This window comes from Platalea leucorodia (genome assembly GCF_965183815.1).
Source record: "Platalea leucorodia genome assembly, chromosome: 5".
NCBI classification, from domain to species: Eukaryota; Metazoa; Chordata; class Aves; order Pelecaniformes; family Threskiornithidae; genus Platalea; species Platalea leucorodia.
This window is the reverse complement of record NC_138827.1, coordinates 14,713,616-14,725,211: the sequence shown is the minus strand read 5'-3', so window position 1 is coordinate 14,725,211 and position 11,596 is coordinate 14,713,616. Positions and strand designations below refer to the sequence as shown.

General features: G+C 42.0%; 1 protein-coding gene across 1 annotated transcript in view; it reads right to left on the bottom strand.

Moving 5' to 3' along the window:
* Window positions 1-277: 277 nt before the first annotated feature.
* FOXK1 (forkhead box K1) overlaps window positions 278-11,596 on the bottom strand; it is a gene marked incomplete at its 5' end in the record, with an annotated part of 57,397 nt that continues 46,078 nt past the window's right edge. The window contains one exon of the mRNA XM_082311675.1: window positions 278-9,963. Within this exon, the coding sequence (XP_082167801.1) occupies window positions 9,743-9,963 (221 nt within the window). The 3' untranslated portion in view covers window positions 278-9,742. The remainder of the gene's footprint in view (window positions 9,964-11,596) is intronic.

Here is an 11,596-nt window from a genome sequence, read left to right as displayed (position 1 = left end):
AGGATATCTGTGAACTCCTGAACAGTGCAAGGTGTCCAGACATATACTTCCCTCCTACAGCATTTAATGAAAATAATAAAAGGAAAAAAAATACTAAAACACTTTGTCCCCTCACGTTGTGCGAAGGGGTAGACTGTACAACACAAACTGCTGCAGGAATCTTAACCCCCCTACGATACTACACTGGAATGATGCAAGTCCATCACTCAAAAGCAGCAAGCAATTTCAGGGCATTTTCTCTTTCATATATAATTTTATTTCTGGTTATAGAAACAAATGCTAAGAGGAGAAGCAACATTCCCCAACCACATACATCAAATTAAGGTAACAGAACAGAACAGTTAAAATAAACGAAAAAAATAGTAGAAATTTAAAACTTTGTTATAGCTTTAAAATATTAACGTTCTTGATACATTAGAAATCACATTCAGATCTCAAATTACTTAAAAAAAAAAGTATGGCTCCATATTAAAAAACAAAACCACTGTATCCCATTTGATGTGGAAATGCAGGTCCTGCTCCTCGGATGCTCGTATTTGCCATCTCCTCTGGTGAGCAGCAGCCTCCTCAGCACGACCAGGACACTCTCCCACCCCTCGTGGGAGCCACAGTCTGCCCGTGCAGTTAAGCATCTCACAGGAGCAGTGCTGCACCATGGCCAGATAAAGATGATGAACTTCACATCCATTGCCCCAGATGGAGCTTTCCCCCTTGGGATACACACCTGCTTTTTAAAAAGCACTGATAATGAAAACAAGTCACAAAAAATACTTCTGATATCAGCTGTAAAAAACACCCACAAAAACCAAAACACCTGGCTGGAGGTGTCTTGTACAGGCAACACCAGGAACTGAAATGCAAGCATGGCTTTAGTTCCCCCATCCATCTCCACCTTTAAATTAAGTGCCAAATCTAGGTGAAAGGGGTAACGCTCCCCCAGATCTCTGTAGCAAAACACCTCGGTCAAGCCATCGAGGTATTTCAGGTCCTCAACTCACTGCAGCCTTCCCTTAAGGACCCACTGGGAATGAGTATCTGCAGAACAGTGGAAGATTTAGATTTTTCTGATTTTTTTTTTTTTTAAAGCAAATATTCAGAGTTCGATCTGAATTTCCAGCTTTACTATCCATTGCTCACATACATCTTTTGCTTTATCCCAAAATAGCTTTTAACAGTCCTTTGGATAACAGTCCTTTGGATAGCTACAGACTCTTAAATGCTCTTTTTGGCTACGCAGAGGTTAGCTGGCAGGCTGGACAAGGCCAGTCTCGGTGCAGTACAAATAGTATGTCCAGAACCCAAGACAATATCCAGTCTTGTAAGATTTTTGTATTTTAAAGCCATTCCATTTTCCATATCGGTATATTTGAATAAATTCTTTTTTTTTTTTTTTTAAACATTCTCAGTTTTCTTTTCCGTTAAAACAAAAAAGATCTTACAAACAATACTCTGGTTCCCTCTACTTCAAGCCCATTTGGGGGAGAAAGAGATAAAGCAAGTTTAAGTTTACAGTAATTCATTTGCTACAGAGCCAACTTGCCTACTTAGCAGCCTGTCCACCTCTGAAGAGCGGCATATAAACCAGCAGAACATTCGGATGCTCTGCACCAGACTTTTAGCAGCAAGGCAGTGAAACAGAAGGAAATCTCACTTTTTCTGCTCCATTTAAATCTCATTTTTCTTCAGCTAACAGACATTTCTCCTCAACGTTGCCCTTAGCTTTAAGAAAGGCTCTGTTTTGGACTGCTTTAAGTGAAACTGAGGTGGGGCAGAAGCAGGACTGAAAGGTCTGGATCATGGCAAAGGTGCCAGGGTCCGGGATACTGGGTGCATTGCTTAACTCAGCAGCAGACACACAGCAGTAACCAAATGCTAAGGGAAGTCTGGTTTTCACAAGGGCTGTTTTCTGCTGAGGAGGAAAGCTGTTTCCTTTCACTGTCCCTATTCTGGTTACTCTTCTTACCACCAATCCTGTCCTCCCTTAAGTATCAAAGCCCGACCATCAAACAGTAAGCAGGAACCACGGTGAAGCATTCACTCAGGTCCTTACAGAGAAAGCAATTCCTACTTCTAGAAGAACAGCTAGGATTAGGAAGCCAAGTTATCACCTGCTTTTAAGATTAATTCTCAAAAGGCCCAAGTGGGTCAAAATACACAGTTCTGTGAATTTAGTGATCCTTGGGGAGTTAAACTACGACCGAAATTTGGCCAGTTAGGTAAAATTTACTCCCTGTGAATGGGAAGATTAGAAAAACACTGAGGAATTTGTTTTTCAGGGGATATACACACCTCATGCCCCATGAAGAGATAGAAGCATCATAAAAGGAGAATAATCTCACCACAGAGGAAAAGAAACTATTTCATAGTGCCCCAGTGTTAGCTTCGCCACCTGACTGACAGACAGGAATTCCTCAACCTTACAGCATCCTCATGGACCCTCCAATAATTTCCTCTGTTAGAAATAAGGTCCCATTACTTACAGAGCAGAATCTGTAAAGAACTCCCTGATATCATATCTAGAGGTAATTTGAGGCGAGAAAGGATTCCAGCTTTCATTAGTGCCATTTTGGGGGATTTTCTTGCCAGAAAAGCAGCACAGACTGGGGTTGCTGAAAGCATGACAAAGCCAGAAGCCGGGCTCCTACACACGGAAGATGCAAGTACCAAGTCGCCTCTTCTGCTCCACGAGAGGAATGAAAGCAATCATTGAAGTAAAGCTGCTTCTACTGGCTGCCCACATTCGTTACAAATATAGGTATGTCATTCTTTTAGAATCAGTGCCTGGTGTGGGAATTTACCAACATGCTGTATAAAAGCCTGTGTAAAGTACCATTTAAGAGAAAGAAATAGTCATGGACCATTTATATATCTATATTTACATACACACTCACACACACACATATTAATAAATATAAATTTTATGTTTACACAGATCAAATTTAATATTCTCTGAAAAAAAATATTTAGAGGGTTTCTTCCTTAGCTGCCACCCATGAATTGTCAATGGTTTCTTTGACCTTGAGAGCGAAGGGGTAGACTTGGCACAACTACCCTCAGGCTCTGAAACTTAAAGTGACATGTAAGGAGAGGACCAGCCATACATTCCGAAGGGTTTTAATTCAGTGTTGGTAAATTGAAAAGGTATCAAAAGAGTTTTCTGAACATATAAATACAAAGGTTAAAAGTTGATTAAAAATTTGGAATTTAAATATAGTGCTCCAAGAAAAGCAAGTATTTTTCAAAATGTCTTGCTCAGGCTAAAGTAAAATGCTCACTGCTGTATTACCACCCTGTGAAAGACAACCTAACAGAGAAAGCCCACCATCGCAGCTAGGTATTTTCCACTGATTATTATATATGCATATATCCACAGCCATGTGCACAGACACATGTGCCACCCTGCAAGTAACCCACCTAGCAGACGGAGATGCTGATCTAACTAGTCATAGCCAAATAGCCACTAGGCAGCCACAGAGAAAGAGGTGCTCCAGCACAAAGTCACAGCTACGTTTTGATCAGGTCCAGATTAAAATGCAGGAAGGCATCACATCCCACTCCCATCAGTTCCAGCAATCCAGATGACCTTGTAGTGTAACTGTTTTCTGCAGCACAGCTGGCTCCATCGTAAGCTACACTTTACAACAGTAGTGTATGCTATAGTAGTAGCAGCTTTTGCATAATTTTTCACCCAGAAGGAAACAAAAAGTTACATGACTGAACAATCTGTTGTATAACTGCAACCTAACACACAGATTCTTACCAGATGCAGACCTTCAAGCAATGGCATTAAATTAGGGGTTGGATTAAAGGACTGGAGTTGACAGAAACAGCTACAAATAGAGGGGAAAAACTGTGATGGGGAACAGAAACAGGAGCTGCCCGAGAGACCAGCTGGCAAGGGAAGAGAGATCATTTGCTGCAGGATGGCATTTGCCAACTCAAAAGCTCAGTGTGCAGCAAGGGCAAAATTATGAAGCTAGTCATGCTCCTGTAGGGGTTCACTCTTAATGCCCTAGTCCAGCTTATTAGCAGCAGGACTAAAAAACCTGAAAGATTTTGCATCAGGGTGGAAACTCAAGACAAGTTCCACATTGGATTGAAACTATCATTTGATAAGGTAAAGCACAGGTATTTTTAAAAGTCATCAGGATCCTTCAGCACGGCCTCTTGTTCAAAAAGCTCCAAGACCCAAGCTGGCACTCTTCCTTGGAAGAGAGGGACAAGATGGTTGCGTATGTACAAATGCAATCCAGAGTATTTCCAGTTCACTTTGCGACTCTTGCTGCAAGACAAGTGTAAGCGTAAGAAACAAGAGACCAAACAGGTACGGGCTGTACTTGCAAAAGTGTAGCTAGCAGGCCAAGGAAAGTGATTCTTCGTCCACTCTATCCACCATTTGTCAGACCGCACTTGGAGTATGTTGTGTTCAATTTTGGGCTCCCCAGCACAAGCCAGACAGGGACCTTCTGCAGCAATTTCACCTGATGCCCTGGGGGCTTGAGCACAGTGATGTACAAGAAGAGACCAAGACAACCAGGTTGGTTCAGCCTTAAGAAAAGGAAGCAAATGGGAAAATCTTACTGGTGTCTTCAACTACCTATCTGGAAGATGCAGGGAAGGCAGAGCTAGGCTCTTCTCAGAGGTGAGATGTGATAGGACAAGAGGCAACAAGCACGTGCAGCTGCATGGGAAATTCTTCATAGATAGCCGAGAAAGTTTTCACCTCATGGGTGGTCAGAGTGGAACAGGAACCAAAGTCAGGGAACCTCTTATCTCCAGAGACATTCAAACCTCAGCTGGACAAGGCCACAGCAGCATGATCTAAGCAGGAGGTTATAGCAGAGACCTCCAAAGGTTTCTTCCAACCCAAGTTATTCTATATTTCTACACAGCTACAACTGGCCAATGGCAGAGACAACAAATAGAGATTTGATCTTCCTTAATACTGCAGTTTCACGTGATCTATGTTTATCACAGTGCTAAACTGTAATTTTTTAGTCATAGTTTAAACCTCAGAAACAAAGATGGATCAACCAAACAGTTGGAATTTAATCCTTAGATGCAATAAGCTTGAAGAAACAGCTTTTGATCCTCTATGGAAAGGTACAGAACTATTGCTAAATTAAATCCTTGTCACCCAAGATCCCCAAATCTAGGTATGGCAGGGAAGCATTTCTCCTTTCACCCTACATTTTGACATTCATTTACATGCTAGTACACAGAGCGATACCAAATACCTCACTGGGAAGCTCCCTTGCTAACACAGATGAAAAGTTCTAACATCAATTTAACATCCCCAGCGGTGAGTGAAAAGTGTTCCACACCACACCGTGTGAAAGCTCAGGGCAGACGCTCTCGCTTGCCTAGATATAGGTCCCTAGCCTTCTGTGCTTCAAGTTTTATTTTACTACTCACATTTCCCTGAAAAAAAGGGGAAAATATGTGGAAGTTAATTGTGAATGACAGTTCTAAGTCAGTACACAAGACAGATGTCTAAAACAGGCAAAACCAAGTTTGCTCCCCCCAAAACCTGAAGCCAGATCATGACATTGATTGCAGAAGCACTGTAAAGGCTTCAGCTATTATTTAACTGTTTCTTTCCTCTTACAAAGCTTTAATATGTCTCTGAAAACACACTCCTGAACAAGCTGTGCCCAACAGTAACACGTCTAAAACACAGCATGAAAATTAAATACAGAGTGACCAAATAGACCTTTCTCAACCTGCTCTGGAGCCCCATGTATCCCACAGGTATTTTCATCCTTGAGTCCTTGGGAAGAGCTTAATGCAAGGTGCTGCTCCTGTCAGTGGATAAAAATGACTGGATATGCTACAGGGGACAGAGTTAATGGTATGGGGGAGGGAAGAATATGGGAAGAAAAAGGAGCTGAAAAGAATATATGAGCTAATCATGAACTTCAATTCTGTGCTCAGTACTGCGTTCTGTTATCACTAAATCAGATTAAATAGATCTCACTGTAAAAAGCCTCCTGTATCACAACAGCCAAGGTCAAGACAAAACAATAGCTAAGTAATTCCAGTGGAATAAAACCAAGAACAACTGCATTCAGCTTTTGCAAACTGAGGCAACAAAAGTTTCTATAAACTGACCGCAATCAGAGTAAAATTAGTCTTTGTCATTGCCTAAAATGGAAAAAAAAAAATCAATAGGGAATGGTGAAAAGTGAATTCACACATTAAGAACTCAGTTTTAAAGTTTTCCCAGGTTTAAGTTATAGCAGGTTAAATATTCAACATGCCTTGACCTTCGTAATACAGACAGCGGAAGATGCAGTGAAGCCTCCCACTCCTCTCCCCCTCAGACCTCCTTCAGTTAATATAATTAATTGAGGACATGAGATGCAACTTTTTAGACAATAAAAACAAGTTAGGCAATCAATTTAAAAATAATCTGAGTACTGCATATAACTATTAAGGTAATATTTTCTTTCTAGTTGAAGGCTTAATTCTACTATCACATTAATTTTCACTCCTCTGCAGTGCTGAAAACTGAAAGTCTGGGGAATCAGGACTGATATGTAAAAAGAGTGGTGCTGTCTTCCAGACTGAGCAGTGTGTTGAAAGAATTAATCTGGAAGCCTGAAACAAGATGACCCCATATCACATGTTCCAGATGAGGACCACATTTTTCCACAGCTCTCGACAGGATTTAGTAAGAACTGCTATTTTACCTAGAATCAGGCAATGATATAGGCAATGTATAGGCAAACCTACAGGAAAAAAGAATTTTCAAGTGGCATGGCTGCTTCCCACAGTAGCAGGGGTATGCAGCAGACTGATAAAACAGAAGTCCCCCGACAGGATGAACTGACAAGTTCCAGGCACCTCAAGCAGAATGGGCGAACAGATCAAAGATATTTGCTTATCCTCAACTCGCATTTTAACCAGCGGGCATCATGAGCCACAAAAGGAAGCTTGAGAAAGTGTTATTCTGTTCTAAATACTGAGGAGGCAAATCTATACATGCAACCTGAGGACGGACTTTCAAGAGGTATCTATAAAGCAGCAGCTGATATATGAAAACACTGTGATTCAGCTGATACATTTCTATGGTGCTGGACTAGTTTACAGAAGTTTAGGGCCTAATTATTTAGACTTTCCAAGAGAAAAGCAGCAGTAAAGAAAAACCCACAAAAACTTTGGCAGCTTCACATCCTGAACAGTATTCTGTTAGTTGCTCATCTTGCACTGACTCACCCAACATACTGGAAACCCAAAGACTCCTCTGCTTCAGGAAAGCTCCCTGGCCTCAGGGCTGTTTCAGAGGCGTGTCTGTATCTACACCAGCAATCACCAGCAGTAATGATTAATTACAGATAAACTATGCTGCACTCTCATTTGTGCATTCTTCCTTGAAGTCCGTTTTATTGAATTCTGACTTTGAAAAGGCTACAGAAAACAGAGCTAATCCATGTGCTTTTCCGCTATGCCACGCCTAGCTTTCCTAGCAGGAAAAGTGACACCTGGAGGCTGGCCTGCTTCAATTACTTTGTGGTCTGTAACAACACTCCCTCACAAAATCCTTTCAAAGTACTAAAATCCAATCTAATAACTTGTCACTAAAGGCACACACCTGAATTATGAAAGCCTAGCTGTAGATAAATGAACTGTCCTGAATATTTTGTTTGCCTCTAACTGCAGAAAGTAACCGCAAATCACGAGACCAAGAAATTCCTTCAGAAATATTTCTCACAAAACAATTGGCTTGACAATAAAACACGACTGGGTTTTATTCAAGCAGTGGGACTTGGCTATTGAATAGGATTTGGCAAAGAGAAAGGAAACCTAGAAGGGAACAAGTGATGCCAGCTGTTACCTTGCAGATTTCCTCCCCCTCCCCAAATTCCAGCAGACTTTCAGTGGTTGTGCCTTACCCCCTAAGCCCCACGGACATACTGACAGTATCATTTACTGCACACTGGGGAAATCTTTTTGCAACATGTTTATGCAGTGGGCTTGCCTCTCGGCTCTGCAATAGCATTGTCAGACTGTACAAGACAGCAACCTGACAATAAATCAGTACAGATAGGGGGATAACCTACCAAAGGCATATCCCATCCCTCTTAAGTTGCTTTTGCCATTAGCAAAGCATTTTTTTTTGCCATTACCATTACATTTTCTAAATTAAAAGATCTCTGCTGTGCTGCCAGAAGACACATTAGCCAAGGGGATCGCAAACAGGTGTAAAACCAAAGGGGTTAGCTGGAGGTCATGCAGAGGTTGATTTCTTTGCCAGTCACACAGCATCACACACACCCACTCTTCCACATGGCTGAAGTGACTCAAATCTGCTATGCTCGTAAGACATGCTTGTCCTACACGAAGAGTCTGGAATAGTTTGAGTAAAAGCCTCCTCCTACTGGCCAACTCAAATGGTCCTCAAGGGAGGAGAGATGGGAGAGGGAGCCAGGCAATGAAAGGAAACCTCCAAATTCCTTTTGGAAAACCTGTTTAAGGCCTCCAGTGTCTTTTGCCACATGGAAAATAAAAGGCCTCTTTTGCCTTGGTCTCTACACAGTTACAGGATTTGTATTAAACACTGTACGAACTTTGCTGCCTCTCACCCCAGCTCTCAACTTCCCTCTCAGAAGAATAACAAAGGAGCTTTGCTTTTAGCCATGGCAGAGGGTCAGTGACAGACTCCTACACAGCCCTGGCCTCCTGACCGTCGTCCGTCTAGTTGAGCAACCATACTACCAACAGGGGGTGAAGGTGGACTGGTTTAGTGCAGAAGACCAACTAGTATTTTCTCAAGTTCACAGAGACAGCGGCAATGTCTTCACCTATAGTGCTATTTTGAACAAAACCTAGTGCTCCAGCACAGGATGTGATCAATCAAATGCACACAGAACCTTTTGGAGATACCCTTCCCCATGTGATCCTTTGGCTGTTGTCCAGAGCAAGTGATGAATAATTGTAAGAAATCATTGAAGGTACAAAAGCCTTTGTTTTTAATATTTGTACAGGAACCACATTAATACAGTTCCTCTGTCATCTTATTCTCCCTCAGAGGGAATGGAGAGAAATTGCATCTGGAAATCCAGGTGGTTGAGCCCTGTAACTCCTCCTCCTGAATCCCCACATAAATAACATCCGTTCATATTCAGGATTTTTCTGTTTAAAAAAACCAAAATCATTTGCCTTTTTCTTTAAGCTTGGTACCACATTTCTTTAATGCTGCTGTTGTGAGATACTGCACCCATCTTTCAGCATCTGATTGCCTTAGGTGGCCTTTTCAAAATCGTCCTATGGTTCAAAGCTCTGAGAAACACAGTATTAAGGCATAGAAAATGAGGAGTTTTCTTTCCAGGGAGCAGATTGTATTTGTGTTACATTCCTCTAGGTGCTGCACTGTAAATCCCATCCCCTTGGAGCCAAAAGGGGAAAAGACAGTTAAAAATATCCCAGCAGTCATACAATCAGTTGTCTGTATTTTTTTGAATCATTTTTTTTTTAAAAAAAAAAGGAAAAAATACCCCATAGGTAAAGACAGAACAGAGTTCCAGGTATGGGTTCTTGGGAGGCGTTTTCCATTCTTTTTGGCACCTTGTGATTCTAACAGATGTTGGCCTCCCATTTAAAAATATGACTTTAAAAAGAGCTCTTTATCCACTATGTTTTGAGCTGTTACAGTTGTGGTTTGTTTTCTTTGAAAGCTGCTTTAGGGGCTGCTGTCATCCCATGCCCACCCCACATCACTCCAGCTCCTCCCACCGGTTCTTCATTCACCGGTTGCCTGTCCTTGCGGCACTGTAGATGTGATGACTCCAGTTTGGGCTGGGACTGCTCCACTGGACTCTTCTATCCGGGGTCTTTTGACTTCAGGTTCACTGGAAGAGGCTGCTGCTGTCTCTTCGGTCCCTGTCTCACATACCCGGCTGACTACAACAGGAGTGGATGAGCTGGCCTGGGCTGCAAGAAGCTGCAATGGATTTGTAAGAGCTGGGAAGTGGGACAAGAGAAAGAAAGAGAATTAATGTGATTAAGTAGCACAAGTGTTTGCTATTCCAGAAAGCAAAAAACCCAAAACACTACAGTCAAATGCAGCAGCTGGCATGTATTCAAGCATTGTCTTCAAGTCCATTTTGAAAGGCTTGTTAGCCTTGTCTCTCCCTCTCCCTCTCCCTCTACAATCTCAGCTTTGTGCAAGTTAACAAAACTGGTATAAGCCCTTTCATAGGAGAACTTCCTTCTTCCTGTCTGTTGTCAAACAAGGCATTGCCAGCTAAGCATTTATCTCCAGAAAGGGAGGATCAATCCCCTGTTAAAATTACAGCACACCTCCTCTTTGAGAGGTAGTTCTCTGGCCACCTACAATGAGAACTTCTTGCAAGCTACAACATCTGCGTGCTGTGTCTTCAATTTAGAGGGCTCTCTTTAGCCCTGCTTGCACAGTGAAAACAGCCAGTCTGTTGGGAAACTAGACCAGAACCCAAATATTGAGTGTACTGATATCTCACTTGTAAAAGGGGCAGGGAAGAGTTTACCCCAGACAACCAAATGTGTTCCCATCAGAACTGGGATCAGAACATAGGAATTTCTGGCTTCCAATCTTGTATTCCAGTACTGACCAAAGATCTCACCCTCCCATTAAAAAAAGTGGTGAGAACAAAAGATGATTTAAGTAGCAACCCTCCGTAAAAATGTCTACAATTCCTAGTTCCAGACAGAGAATGTGCTTACACACTGGCTTTGGCACACAACACCGCTTAGAAAACAAAACACATGCAGTTTTTGGACTCTGCATCAATCGGAGAGGCAGCCAAAGGGGACTCAGGAGACAGCACATCCTCTGCCCTCCAGACTGACTTGCAGGATGGAATGACAGAGCATTAGTAGTGTGTTCACTGCTAAGTGCATCAAAAAAGGAGCCCTAGGATAAATAAACAAAGCAAACAGAACAAAGGCCCTCAAAGGCCAGCGACTTCTACCAAAGCATGGGAAGGAGGCTGTAGAGTATCAAGAGGATGAAGGAAAAAAATAGGGTAAGGATGAGGGCGGTCACCAATTACAGTTCAGTGACTTAGAGAACCTAAACCATGCAGTTGAAGAGAAGTAAACTTTGTACAGACAAGAGTAGAGACTCAGGCTCCGTTTTGTCAACCAGAAAATTCACTATCACTTACAAAAAAACTCAGATGCAACTGGAATACTTTCCAATTCAATTAGAGCGCTAAAAAATTTTTAGTGAAATTAGAATATCTTAACATAAAAACATGAAATAAAAAAAGCTGTCTGATACTACATTAGACAAACACTACTGCTGGCAGTAGCAACTCCACCTACCTGATCTATTTGATATCTTAGTTGCATAAAAGCCTTATTGCTATCATTTTTTTCATTGCTCCAATAAGATTCTTGCAATTCAAGAGCAAGGCAGGTGATACTACGAATGGACATGGCAGAAAATTCTGCAGAAACATTCCTACGTCACTTCATGAAAGCCATCAAAATCCCACCAGTGCCCTTAGTTTCAAACTCCCTGTAAGCACCAGCCTGGGACAGCAGAGGTGCTTAGCATCTCATTGAAAAGGAGAGTACGAAACCTGGATATGACCATCCCCAGTCATCATCC